Source organism: Myripristis murdjan, chromosome 14, assembly GCF_902150065.1.
Source record: "Myripristis murdjan chromosome 14, fMyrMur1.1, whole genome shotgun sequence".
In the NCBI taxonomy this organism is placed as follows: Eukaryota; Metazoa; Chordata; class Actinopteri; order Holocentriformes; family Holocentridae; genus Myripristis; species Myripristis murdjan.
The window spans coordinates 25934408-25949450 of record NC_043993.1 but is presented as its reverse complement, the minus strand read 5'-3'; the positions used below and the strand labels follow the sequence as shown (position 1 = coordinate 25949450).

Below are 15043 nucleotides of genomic sequence, written 5' to 3'. Positions count from 1 at the left end.
GTAGTGGTTTCACTTAGTACTGACCATGAATATTTTGTGAGGCTGGGGGGCAGAACACTAAAATGTTGCCTCGCTGTAGACTTGATTTGTCCATCCCAGCTGAGATTCACGATCAGGCTGAGTCTGCGCTGAGTTGTGAAATTCTGGGGCAAACACATATCTGAAAGCTGAAACGTGCAAGTAAAAGATGAAACAATAATGCATCAGAAATGGGGGCAAACAACCTGCCCTATTCAGGTTACAAAAATATAGATATAATTATAAGAGGAAAGTAGGAGAAAGTAGGACAAAAGTGAATTGTTTTTTAGATTAGTACAAATTATAAATGCATCATATTTTTTTTAAACATTCTACATCGATCATGACAGGAGTGAAAGAGGGATCGTTCTAAAATTGATCAGCACATAAAACCTTTGGCTCTGTGCCACCTCTAGCCAGAAGGGGGTTCAGTCTGCATTCACAGTTTCCTAAAATTTTTCACCTCCCAGCTTGGAACACAATATTTTTCTGTTTCACTGAATAGGACTGAACATTGTATATTGTGCAAACTGGTAGAGTAAAGTCAAGAACCAGACTTCACTGCAGCTAGAAATATACTATTTTCAGGCATCCTCCATATCTGATATCATATTGCCCTCTAGACAGAATGTTTTCTGAATTTGTTACCTTTTTCCAAACTTGTAATTTTTATTTTGATTAGCATATTTATTAAGATTTATTGCATGGTTGATATTATGGAGAAAAAAAAGATCAATTGACATTTAAGCAAATATCACCACCCACAATACATATTTATTAAGCCTATTTTACAATTATGCTCCTGTGTTTACCCTTGTTGATGGAGATGCTAAAGGGATACACACTGCGCACCTCTAATTTGGTATGCGTGAAAAAGGTCAGTGCTAAGCAAGTCACTTTTGGTGGAAATATCTGATGATCATGACCTGCGTGCATAAAACCTCTTAATAATAATTATGGTCTGAATAGGAGGAAAGGGAACAACAGGAACGGAAAAATATCTCACAGTAACGAAAAAAGTCAGAGGTTCCATTTGGGAGAAAAAGATATATTTTACTGATTCAACTCACAATGGACTCATCAATTATTTGGTTAATTATTGTACTGTCTAAGACTCCTGAGAATCTTGTAATCTGCAAAAGCAAAAAAGCAAAGATTAATGCCAATCAGGGTGCAGTGTCATAATGTTTAAAACATCAAACAGTACAGATTCTGCACCATTTCTGAGCACAGATAGCACAGATAGAGGTAATTAATTAGTTGTGGCAACATAAAAATTAATCTGCTGTCATTTGTAATCAAAATCATGCTACTTTTGCTATCCTAATTGGATATTGCTGAATAATAAAGGAGTACCCAGTTACAGTGGAGTGAAGGGTCTAATCCTGACAGCGTGACCACAATTTAGTCCTTGAAGATTGTGGTGCTGTGGTAAAAGACAAGGTTCCTTCTTGAAGAAGTATGGTATCTTCAACTTTGTCTGGGTAATGCAGCCATCTGCTGGCAACTCCTAATGGAGTTAGGGACCTCTCAAGCTCTCTTAAATAATTAAGGGAGCTGGGAGTATTCTCAAGACTTAAAAATTATGCACAAGTCTAATTTGAAAGCAGGATTAAATTTGTGTCCCTTCAAGAAATTTCTTCCTCTTAATATCCAATTTCTACTCTGCATTTTCACTTTTTCAATCTACATGCCCAAATTCTTATTTTTATAATCCTTGGGGTACTGTGGATTACTTCTACTAATTTAACCTAATAATTATTAAGTGTACAGCTCATTTTTGTTTCTTTTTTGCTCATGATACAGAGCCTATGATGGGAATCCTCACAATTGTATCCTGTATGTGTTGTTAATCAGTATGCACATGTCCCTAATGTTATGATAAAAAAAAGGTCATTTAGTGTGAAATAGTCTGTATCCTTTGCTAAAATGTGAACAAGATTGTGAAAAGGTCATAGATCCAGATTTGGTTTAGATATAAGAGAATAAGAGTATAATGTCAAGCTGTTTCCTGAGCTCATGAAATTTCACTGAAATTGCTTAACTCATCTAATCAACATGGACCATTTACCAAAGCATCTGTGTATCAGTGCATTACTCTAATGCTTTTCTCTTTTTCTTCCCAGGGTGGAGGTTACAGGATTTCAGCTCACCCGGATTTGAGGATTCAAGAGAAACAAGGGACGCAGAAAAAAAAACACTGACGTTTACCATCATGGCACCTGCAAGTGTTGTTAAGCTGCAGGCTTGGCTATTCCTGTCCTTTTTTTGCTTGACACTACGTGCTGATGTGCTGCAGTTTGCTGCAGCCACAATGCAAGGGTACGTTGGGGACAGGGACATAATATGCCCATCTGTATGCAGGTGTGATGAGGACTTTATCTACTGTAATGACCGTGGCCTGAGCTCCATCCCATCACTGCCTTCTTCTGCCTCTGTCCTCTACCTTCAGAACAACCATATTAACAACCCGGGCCTGCCCACCTCTTTGGAGCACCATCTTGCTGTCCGTGTGGTCTACCTCTATGATAATGAACTGGATGAATTCCCCATGCACCTACCACCATCCCTCCGCGAACTACATTTGCAGGACAATAACATCCGCACTATTCCTCGTAGTGCCCTGGCCCGGATGCCCTTGCTAGAGAAACTCCACTTGGATGACAACTCTATTTCCACGGTCAGCATTGAGGACCAGGCCTTTGCTGACAACCCTCGGTTGCGCTTGCTCTTCCTTTCACGCAACCATTTGTCTAGTATTCCCTCAGGATTGCCCGCCTCTTTGGAAGAACTCCGTCTGGATGACAACCGTATCTCCACTATCCCAACCCACGCCTTCCGAGGCCTCTCCTCACTTCGATGTCTTGTCCTAGATGGGAACCTTTTGGCAAACCAGCGCATTGCTGATGACACTTTCTCCCGTCTTTCCAACCTAACCGAGCTGTCCCTGGTCCGGAACTCCCTCCAGACCCCACCTGTCAACTTGCCCAGTGCTCACTTGCAACGTCTGTCTCTGCAGGACAATGCCTTGACTCATATGCCCCGAGGTTCCTTGGATGGCATGCGCAGGCTGCAGAGGCTGGACCTGTCTGGAAACAACCTGACCACCCTGCCCCGGGGACTGTTCAGAGACCTGGACAGCCTGGGACAGCTGCTGGTCCGAGGAAATCCCTGGCACTGTGGCTGCAACCTGCGTTGGCTATATGACTGGCTGCATGCCCGCGGTAACTCTATAACTGTCAGGGGTCTCATCTGCCATGGGCCTGAGAGGGTGCGAGACATGGCTTTGAAAGACCTGACCACCCAGATGGAGGAATGTGAAGTGGTAAGGACAGTAGGGAACAGAGACAGAGTAGCAGATAGTTCCACCACCCTCTCTCCTCCACAGGGCTCCCTCTTCACCCTCCGCTCTAAGAGGCCTGGCCTGGGACTTCCTGACTCTGGCTTAGACTACACCCTTGGCAGCAGTGGTGTGGGGAAAAGCCTAGCCCTTAATGTGAAGCCTCTCTCTCACAATAGCATCCGTGTTACATGGAGCGTGGCCCAGCCCAGCTCCTCCTTTAGGCTGAGCTGGCTCCGACTGGGCACCAGTAATACCATGGGATCTATCACTGAGACACTGGTCAGGGGGGATCGCCGAGAGTATCTTCTAACCTCCCTGCAGCCACGCTCCAGCTACATCATCTGTATGGTGCCCCTGACTGCCAGTTCAGGAAGCAAAGGGGGGATTTCTGGAGACACTGACTCTGACGAGGCTCTGGTTTGTGCTAAAGCAGAAACATTAGACCTCAGCCCGATAGAAGGGAACCAGAAGGAGGACGAAGATTCCCAACAAATGACCGTGCTGCCCCTGGCAGGGATCATTGGTGGGGCAACAGCCATTGTCTCTTTGGCTCTTATATTTGGTATCTTCTGTTGGTATGGGCATAGGACTGGGCATTTGTCTTCCCGTGACCACTATACTCGCAGCAGCTCCCGAAAAAGCAAAAACTATGATGATTACATTGAGTCAGGCACCAAGAAGGACAATACCATCTTAGAGATCCGAGGTCCGGGGTTTCAGATGACACCCATGCCAGCTTGCCAGCCAATGCAGCCTAAACCCCTACGGGAGGATTACATCATTCATACCATATTCCCCTCCAATGGCACTGGCCTGTACAAAGGTGCCAATCATGCTTCTAATGCGGGATATAGCGCCAACCGAGGCTATAGAGAAGGAGGAATCCCAGATATTGACTACTGTTACACATGATGTATCAGATTCTATTCACACTGTTATTGATAAACTGTATAGATGCACAATTTCCCTTCGCATGGGCTCTTCTGAAGCACCCCTTTGTGCCTTCTTCTGGTCTCCCATTCCAAATAACCTGCTGTTCACTGCACTGAAAGTCTTTGATTAACTGACTCTGAAAGCGTCAGGAAACAGTTTGCTGTAGGAAGCAGCAGGAGCCAATGCCCCAGGTGTTAAAAACACATCTGACTATTTCTTCACCACCTTAGTAATGGTCTGTGTATGTTTTCTTTTCTGCTCTTTCTCTGTGATATGTAAGCAAAGAATGTATACACTGTGGAAAGATGCAACCTAGATTAGATACAGGTACAGAACAGCTCTACTTTCGCACACAGGAGACACAGCAATTAGGTTCAAAACGGATGAAGGAATGACGAGAGACAGACATTTTAGATACTCATTTCCTGCTCACTGACCATATATGTAGTCCTGTCAACTCATTGTTCCAAATGCCTCAAGTATATTGATGTGCCCTACCAGCTATCCAAGGAAAGGGCTTTGTAAAGCTGTGAAATTTTCTATTTCAAGACCCAGTAACCACTTGTCTTAAAGTAGGCTTGTTATTACCTTATTCAGTAGTTCATGGGTTGAGGATCTTATCAAGGAAGGTCAGCCTTGATTATACCTCTAGAGATTATTCATCTAAGTTCAGTATTGTAATGTTGCATTGAGTGAGATGCAGCATGAGTGTGTAGACAATTTACTTAGATACCCTTTGGGTTGTGTTTGAAGAATGCTTTGCTATTTTTATCAGTGGTTTGTTTAGTAATCAAATCCTGCACAGCTCTGTTTATTTATTTTTTCACTTTGCTTATGTGATGATTTTTATCTCTGCTAAAATTACTTTTTTATTTTCATCCTCAAGTTTGTCGTCGTTGATGAAACCCAGCTTTGATGAAGACAATGGATTGTTTCATCTACTCAACAAAAAGGGAGAAGGGAAGAAAATATCCTGATGGCTGTCTCCAGGTGCATTTTTTCTTGAATGCAGCGGAGATAATTCTTCTGTACCCGCGTTAAGACTCCATCGGTTTACAATATGAAATTTGAAAATTAGACCATACCTAAAGACTTGCAGGTCAGTCCCGTCGAGACAGTAGAGACCAAACTCCCTCCCTCTTTTGTGCCTGTGTACTTATCCAGTGACTTCAGTTTGTGAATTTTGGTTGTGAATGGTTTCCTCCACATACTTAAAGTTGGCATTCATAAAGAATCCATACTGGACAAATATTTATGTGGAACCTCCTGTATGACGCAGTCTATTGTGAGTGAGCCTCCAAATAAGGAAGTGAACTGTGAAAGAAACTAAGAGGACTGTCAAACCGCAACACTGTTGACCTGCACTGTGGGGTGGTGGCAAGCGGTGTGGAGGGGGTGGGTGTGGGGTGTGGGGATGAAGGTGGGGTAAAGGTGACCCCTTTTTGATGTTTTGATGTTTTAGGAATGGTAAAAGGCCTCCACTCATTCCACTTCTTCTATTACTTAGCAGCACTAGAAATGTAAATGTATTAGCACTTAACAAAGAGCAGGGATACATGTACTGACAGGCATGAGGAGACTGAGAGTAAAGAAACCTCTCTAGGCAGTGAGAAAGCAAGTGAGGGATAGTGCAAAATTGATAGCTCTGGCACGATGGAGCGCACCCATGCATAAACCTGTTTGTCATACCAGGCATCTCCCCTTTGCTTTAACACTGTCCATCAGTTATTTACCACTGTGTTGCTTCCAAAGGGGAAACCAATTGTGCTTCCTTGACTGTTTTGCCTGCCAGAATTTTACACTGCTGTCAGGCAGTGTGTCAGTGGAGCGCATATTTTATTTTGCCCCCAAATCACTAGCAGAAACATTTCACTGGCCTGGCTAATTCCTTTTTTTGGGGGGTAGGGGGGGGAATGTTGACATAATAGCTATTTTATAGTTGATCTATTCAAGACACTTACCTCCTCGTGATTTGTGGAAATAAAACCATGGCCACAGCCACCCGAGTGTTTTTTGTGGTGAAAATCATGGAAAGTAATGGTGCCATAACATTGCTTTAAAAAAAAATGATGTGAACTTGAGGTTTGTGTGGAATTTGCTTTATAAATTCATCATCAGAGGGGATCAATAAAAAATTTTATAATCTTGTTATTACTGCAACCTGTCATTTCACGTCATGCAGTTTGATAAATTCATCATATATTTTCTTGAATTGAAAATAATCATGCATAGTAGTGAGGAATAAAATTATATAACAAGCCTCCATGCAGAAATTATACTTACATACAGCATACACTGTTCAGTTTCACTCTGGCAAGGGCCCAAAGGAAGATTTGCCTGGTAGAAGGCTGCAATGTTTTTGCCCATTGGCTGTATGAGCAGTGCAGGCAGCACCAACCTGAGGCCACACACCTGGAGCAAGCTGAGATTATAAGATGGATCTGACAAGAGACATCGCTCTGCTGCCTCCAGTGAATGTTTACATGCAGTCTGCAAACCCACAAGGCTGAGCGAGCCCCTCTCAAACTGAACTTCATAAAAACACTTCAGCTTAACTAGGGTAATCAGCCTCAACTGGGCTGAAATTTCAATCCAGCTGAAGGACTTTGCCAGTGCTTCAACTGGATAGCCTTTAGTTAATCCTGCATCTTATCCACCTACTGCAAAACAAATAATTTAATTAAAGATTTAATGTTGCAAATTGGTGAGAAACACACACACACACACACACACACACACACACACACACACACACACACACACACAAACACACTTGGCATGTATGGCAAATTTGAATCTGTTTTTGCAGATTGGATTGAGATGTGTTAGACAAAACCAACATCTGATGTGTAAATGACAGTGGTGCCATCACAATTTTGTCTTTACTACTTATCAGTCTTCCAAGTTACATAAAACAAGTGCAATATATAACTGCATGACTAAATGCAAAATTTTTGGCAATTAGATCGTTCATTGCAGGCTGCAGACATAGAAACAGCAATTCAAATGAACTCCTTTAGTTGTTAACAGTTAACGTTGATTGGCTTTGAATGGAGAATCCATTTACAGCCTCCATGTCATAATTTGTCACTGTCATTTTGTGCTCGGCTATGTCAGAGGAAAGCTTACACCTAACCTGTGAGGTCTGAATATTGAAATTACTGGATTTTGAACTGGAAAGGCTTTCAAGAAAACCCTAACCACTAATTGTGAATTGTGTCAGCTGACTGGTGCGCTAGACAGCCCCTCCCAAAAAGGGACCACCGGTACTAAACATAGAAACTCTAAAGGTTGTTGGCTTTCTTTCAGTTTCTTGCCAAGTGTTTTCTTTTTTGTGTTTTTAATAAAATCTGAATCTCTTACTTTCATGTATTTGATGACTGTACAATCTCACTCACTGCTCGTATTAACAGCTCCTGCCCGTGAGGGCTTTGCAGGTCTGTGAGAGATTTGATCAGGGTCATTGTGGATCAACAAGCAATGTATTGTGGACAGTTTGTAATGACAACTGAATTCTCTCATGGGGCTACAGAAATTGATGGGATTAGCTCCTGTTCTGCATGCTGCAACTGTGAGTCAGCCCAACCCAAGCTAATGTCAGGGGTGATAGAAAATTACAAAATTTAGGAATAAATTCTAGACAGTTAATAAACAGCCAAAAGGTGGGGGCTGCCTGCAAAATTCTTGAAAGGACCTCATTGGTTGTTTCTTTGCTTGACTTAGATACACAACCTATCTTGACCACTCTCCACCACAGAAGAAGATTACTATTGCCCTGAAAAAATATTATGACCAGTTGTAGTTTAAGTATACTTAACAAAATACAAGTGCAAAAGTGTCATGTGTGGAAGTATAATCTGCAGAGCATAATGAAAAGGGTGTTCATGGGCAAATTTGGCTGACCTTTATTCTGTGATGCCACAAAAATGATGTGTCATGGAAACCTGAACAGTGCAAAAGACCTTAATGATCTTTCTGAAAAACACCAAATCATTGTGGAAATGTTTTATTCCACAAAAATGACACATAAGAGGCTGACAAGAATGAGAAGTCCATGTTGTGGAAGATGCCAAGAAGAAATGGGAATATGAACTTCCAAGATATGGAGTGCTGCCTTTGGTGGTGTTAATGGGAGGGTTAGGCACTATGAATCTGGAGAGGTGGAGTAAGATGAGCCTGCCCTCTGCAGCCTGTGTTGACGGGTCCTGAGGAAGTCTTGCCACATGCCTGCTTTATGCTCACCAAGGAAGACTCCAAGATGAACATGGTTGCATTGAAAATGATTGTATTCTGGCAGATTGAGCATCTGGGAACTGGTAACTAGTGTTTTGTGGTCATGGAGATAAAAAGATATCCTCACCACAGCTCAAAGCAACTATGACCCAAGGTTGGGGTCGTTTCCCTGCTTCCATGGTAGTGTATTATATCATCCAGCATCAAAGTTAAATTAAGCCCAAAAGGGTCATTAATGCCAGAAGGGACATCACACATGAGGATGTCCTCAGATGTTAGAACTGGAAGTCATTGAGGAACCCTGCAACAGAAGGGCTAGCCCAGTGTTATTTCCCCAAACCAGACTGCTCGATAATATTTTTCAATGATTTTGAAAGCAAAGATTGATAAACTGTCCATCAGGTCATCTGGGGTCAGCCTGACATATCATCGCACTGGATTTTGGGAGGTGCCCCTTGCCACAGATTCCCAAGAGAAGACATCATTTGTTTTACTCGCAGTGCTGTGCCAGAACACAATGGTATAATTTACAGTCTGGTCACATCCCAAAGGCTGACGGACAGGGTCGGCTGGGTTAGCCTTTTGGAGAGACTTAAAACTGTGCCGGAGGCTCTCTGCAGTGTAACCCTCACAGTCATCCTAAAAGAGTGCAAGCTCAGTTTATTAGGAAGCCAAGTACCTGGATTCACCAAGGAATGTGAAACAGGTTAAGACTTTGTTAGACTTTTCTTCCTCTCACTATTGATTCATCCCTAACTATTCCCAGACATGGACCCAACCAAGAACTCCCAGCCCGTCACGGCGAAGTGGTTTGAAGAGGCAGAGGAGGCCATCCAAGGTCTCAAAGATAATCTCTGTATGCAGTCTGTGCTGGTGAGGTCAGGCTTCCCTTTGGGAGATGATTGTACAAACAGATATTTGAAAGATGGGATTAAGACCAAGACTGTCCAAAGAAAAATAAGGTGAACAACATTCAATACTCTGCATCAGTAGAAACTTGACAATAACTGATTACAATTATATTGCTGTAGAAAAGGGAGGATTGATTTTGACATTGTCACTAGGACGCCTCAGATACTACCTCTTGGATTACCATTCACTCTTTTTGACAGGTGATGCACCGTTATCCATAAAGACATAGACAACTGCAGGTCGGGAGACAGACAGAAACAATGTCCACGCGTTCTGGGCCAGGCAGAACTTGTGAGCTGGATCTCAGTGTTGTGGGTCGGGCAGGAACAGGAATTCATGGATACTGGGATTACAGACTGCTGAACTGAACTTACTTTAAAATGAGCCCTGATTGCTGACTGGAATTTCATTGGTTGACCAGTAAATGAGATAGTGGAGGTAGAGGGACCAAAACAAGTTATGACAGTGGAAATATGGCCATTTTTGTTTTTTGTTTTGTTTTGTTTTGTTTTGTTTTGTTTTGTTTTGTTTTGTTTTGTTTTGTTTTGTTTTGTTTTGTTTCTGTGCAGTCTGAAAGTTATTTTTCAAATAATACCCTCAGCATTTAACAGACAGGAACTGTATCTCTTGCCTCTATATGTTTGATTATAGTTCAGCTTTTATTACCAGCCCACTCCCATTATACCTCTCAACTCCAAGGTCTGGAAGATGGTCAGTGGAAATATTCTCAGAAATGCTTCCACTATGTTTGCACACTCACTTCAATCAGTTAATATTGGAGATAAATTGAGGGAGTGTTTGTGCATAAGTATGCCAGGATGGTTTAGTCCTGGCTGCATTATGAGAGTGATAGTTACACTACATTCACTGCGGACGTTTCTTCAGTTTCCATACCAACAGAGCTTCTCCGAGTTTGGATTTCAGAGGATTATTATCAAAGCTAAAATTTGTTACAGCACTATAGGTAGCCTTATATCTGTATGAACTGTCTAATCTATTCTCAAGTGGTAATAGTCGTGATGTGGCTCAAATTACTAAGGTGGTGCTCCAGACAGAAATAAGATGACATTTGTAAATAAATTTAGTCTGGGTGCTTTCGAGTTCTATCTGGGGAGTATGGCTGATATGGTTATTCTGGATGAGCTCAAATAGACATATTCACATTCTCCAGGTTTCAATTAATTGTAATAATGCCATCAAGGGATGGCTCGTGTGCATGTTTGCAGAACTTTTGCAAATTAATCACTGGACGCCTTTATGGTAATTTTAGATATTTCTGTACAGACCCCCTGCTGGATTTGACTCCTACGGATTGGACCAGCAGTTGGCAGGTGTGGCATGTCTGCTTACCTGTGTGTGTGTGTGTGTGTGTGTGTGTGTGTGTGTGTGTGTGTGTGTGTGTGTGTGTGTGTGTGTGTGTGTGTGTGCGTGTGTGTGTGTGTGTGTGTGTGCGTGCGTGCGTGCGTGTGTGTGTGCGTGTGCTTGTATTAGGCTGTGTGGCTTTCTGGACTCGGCTGCAGTGATATAATCACAGTGTTTTGATAAAACTACAATCCCTCTCTGTGCTCAAGCTCTACAGTAACGTCATGAGGTGTTGGGGTTTTCCACTATCACTGCATCGTCATGAACCACACACACTGCATGGCGACACTCGCAGATGACCCTCCGCCAATCTGCCGCGTGAGTTTGAGGAGACCAAAGCAGACCTGAAGTTCAGTTTTCAGCCAACAATGGCTTTTCAGACAGGAATACAACAATTTGTTTCAAATCAAAGAAAACAGTAGTCTACTTGACTGCAAGCAGGAGCACATTATCTGTTCTTTTTTTTCTGTCCCCATTTCATGTCTTTTTGGAGATTACTGCTGTCAAATAATCACTCTCCTCCTTTGTTGGACTCTGTGGTACACTGATGGAAAAATAAATATTTTGTATAAAGGATGTCTCTTCTCCATGTGGTTGAAAAGGGAGATGTGGTGTGAAAAATCTCATGTTTCAGTTTCTTTCAAGGATGTTTTTTCGCTTTGTTCCGAAAACTCTGTTTTCAAAATCTTAGAATGTGATAAGATTTGTTGATAAATTGATAAGCCAATCAACAAAAAATTGATTAATTATCATGTTGATAATCAATTAATGATTTTTGTCCTTTGTCAAGTAAAGAGATCAAACATTTGCAGATTCCAGATTCCATCCAAGTTCAGAAAGGCTAAAACTGGCTTGTTTTTCTCAGTATCATGACACTTTTTTGGATGCTGGTCAACCATGTAAGTAATTTTAAGACATCACTTTGGGCTCTGGTTAAGTGATGACAATTTGTCATTATTTTTGACATTTTATACACTAATAAATTGGTTTTTAAAAAAATCCATAAGTTGAACATGAAAATAATCATTTGCCCAAATTTGCCCTTAAAGTGGGAAAGTGGTCGCCTGTTCTCATGTTTCTCCCTAGCATTTGAAAAAAACAAAAAATAAAATAAAAAAACAAAACAAAAAAACAAAAACAAAAAAGTGCTCATTTTATTTTTTATTTTCTTTCAAAATCAAAAAATATGCAGTGTATAACACATGGCGGCTGTCGGTGTATTAGTTTCTTTTTGTTGCTGACAGTTTTGTTTTCTTGGATATAGTGAAATCTTTATACCTTCAAGGATGTTCATATTTCCTTGTGTCACAGTACAATTTAATTTGTGTAAATGAAATACAAGCAGCATCCTGGAGTGCACAAACATTGATTTTACATTGTTATGGCCTCTCAGGTGACATTTAGCTTTTTCCCAACAGTCACAGCAACCCAGCTGTTAACATGATTATGGCTCTGCTGCCTCTATCTCATTACATATTTACACAGTCACAAATAAATACCCACTTTCACATCTGCTCTATCTTGCCTAACCATAGTGTGTTCCATACATTCATACCTTGAAATGTAATTTGTTTGTAGCTATTTCGTTTAAGACTACCTGCTTTGAAAAATACTGGCAGGAGCTATTTGTCAGGAAGCAAAAAGAAAAAGCACCTCATAAAATGTAAAGAGAGCTGTGCTGTTTTTAACCTTAACCTAGACTTACTGAATTTATCAAAGAGGTCGCAGAAATTTTCATAATCATTTATTGGAATTCATTTTTAACAACTCTTCATGCACTAATAGGCCTACATTGCTTCTCAAATCTCAACCCAGCCTAAATCTAAACTTGATCCCTTGACCTGCAGGCAGATCCGTCTTCAAGTGTGCTGTCAAACGTGTCTGCGACGACTAAAATCAGCTGACAGCACTTAAAATTCAGACAAATGTGTTGGACAAATTGCTCTTAGGCTTCAAAGAATTTCGCTACACACTGACTGCTCCTCCTGAAGTCACAGATTAGTTTCTTTACAGCAAGCAGCAGATCCAATGCAAAGTTCACCTTTAATCATTTGCTTCTCGACAACAGCTTTGATACGGTAGACAATGTAGACAGTTTGATCAGCCACCTCAAACAGAGGCGGCACTGGCACAGCGCTTAAATGGTTCATCTCCTGCCTCTCTCATTGATCACATTGATCAAATCATTGTTATTATCCGCGCTAAAAACTGTTTGTTCTGTTCTGAAGTCGATTTTGGCTCCTGGCCTTTTCTCTCTACACACTGGGAACGGAGGGAGCGGTTGATATATAGCATCTACTGGGTGAAACATCCACACAGATGATGCCGTGTTGCACGTGTGTGTTGACACTGGACGGGTGAGCTCAGGTGAACTGGGGACAGGCCTGTTCAAAGGCTCTGGGTGAAGGTGCTGCTTGGAAAGGGGCCACCTTACAGATGGCTCCCCACCACCAGCAGCTGGACAGAACAAACCAGCAAGCCAAGCCATGTGAGGTGGAATAGACACATAAGATAGATAGATAGATAGATAGATAGAAAGTATACCAGTTTTCAAAGTTCAGAATACCACAAAATTAAGGTTAATAAGATTAAGGAAGAAGTAAACAGGAGTTCTTAATGGAAATTGCACAAGAGATAAACTAATTCACTAAAGAATACTCCAACATTTTGGGCAAAATACCCTTTTCCCGACATACATAAGACTGAGACAAGATGTTCAAAACCATTTTGGGTCTGTTCCTATGGGGAGCATCTCGTGTTAGCTTAGCATAAAGACTTGAAGTCTAAGGTCTCATTTGAAGTCTCTTTTTTTTTTTAAACTGAAGACGTGCATTTCAAATACACGATACATTGTCTAAATAAGACAGCAGATGGAGCTAGGCTAATGTCTCCTATAGAATTCAAGTCTTTATGCTAAGCTAACATGAAATGCTACCCATACGAACTGAACCACTGGACGTGCAGAGGTGGAAATGGTATCTAACATCTTGTCTAAGTCTGGGTAAGTCAGAAAAAGGGGATTTTGCCCAAAATGTTGGAGTATTTCTTTAAAAACTAGACACAGAACAGAACGAACAAACAATATTCCTCATCATCATTGATAACCAGCAGCTATAGTTCGGAAAGGTTTGGAAAACTGAACTCAAACAGATTTACAGACACCACAAAATAGCACTCTACCTCTGTGATTTCATGCATATCCTGTTAAACATGAAGTTCCAGTGTTGGGACATAAGGCAGGGAGGGATTCATTCAAAAGCATATAATATCAGGAAATCAGCTTTATTTGATGGGATAGGTGGAGAGGTTGGATTCTCTCAAAAATCTGTTTAGGTTTCATTGGTTGAAATGTTTTTTTATTTTATTTTATTTTATTTTATTTTATTTTATTTTATTTTATTTTATTTTATTTATTTATTTACACTGACTTGGACACCGTGAGGCCACCACTAAAGATATTCTGTGTTCCAGGAAGTCCAAGGCATGGGAGTTCATTTCATGGTGTCTTTAAAGCCACTGACTGCAGCCAATTCAGAATGAGAAAACATCAGAGAGCTGAAGCTGCTGACTGTATCACAGTTTATCAAGTGAATGTGCACATGGGTTTCCAAAAAAAGAATAAATTATACAGATAAATCTAGTGTGACATAAAAATGATAGCGGGCGCCTGTATGATCCAGTGCTGACTGTGAGCTATGTCACTTTGAGAGCTGTAAAACAACCCAGAGGATAGTTTGCATCTCACTTTAAATTCCTGCAGGGCTGCATGGTGAAGAGTTAAAGGGCAGTCTTTGTTTATTAAATAATTGCTCCAGCGATGAATAAAAGAGACTCTTACATAGATCGAAAGCTTGTATGTGACCCTGGATGGTGTTAATGCTGCTGAAGTGGTGCGTTGCTTCAGTAATGACCTTGATGATGACGTCACCGATGGCGACCAGGTTGGAAATGCAGCTCTGCGTCTGACCTGAACATTTCACCCAAACTTTCTTGGTGCTTTTACTCTTTGTGTCATTTGTTTTGTCATTTGAAGACGTCTGAAGAGCTGAATTTTGTGCAATTATGTCATTTGTGCACCTTGGATTTGAATAATGCCATGCTGGGGCATCTGCCTAATTGGCTGAAGATGTGTGTGCAGTTTTTCTGCCTGACCTCGCATGGCAGGATGAACCAATAATGAGGCTGTGTGGGGGTGAAGCCCAGGTGGGGTGCAGCTCCTGCCGGAAACACATTTCAGCTGAT

At 41.4% G+C, this 15043-nt stretch overlaps 1 protein-coding gene across 1 annotated transcript; it reads left to right on the top strand.

Annotated features, from left to right (window-relative positions):
• The first annotated feature begins 2233 nt into the window (after positions 1-2233).
• On the top strand, positions 2234-5440 carry flrt1a (fibronectin leucine rich transmembrane protein 1a). Its single transcript, XM_030069434.1, has 2 exons — positions 2234-4529; positions 5181-5440. The coding sequence occupies exon 1, from the start codon at positions 2234-2236 to the stop codon at positions 4271-4273; it is 2040 nt and encodes a 679-aa protein (XP_029925294.1). The 3' UTR covers positions 4274-4529; positions 5181-5440.
• The last annotated feature ends 9603 nt before the right edge of the window (positions 5441-15043 follow it).

Bases quoted from the DNA above. Each gene is read 5' to 3' on its own strand.
- flrt1a (XM_030069434.1), top strand. From the start codon at position 2,234: ATGGCACCTGCAAGTGTTGTTAAGCTGCAGGCTTGGCTATTCCTGTCC.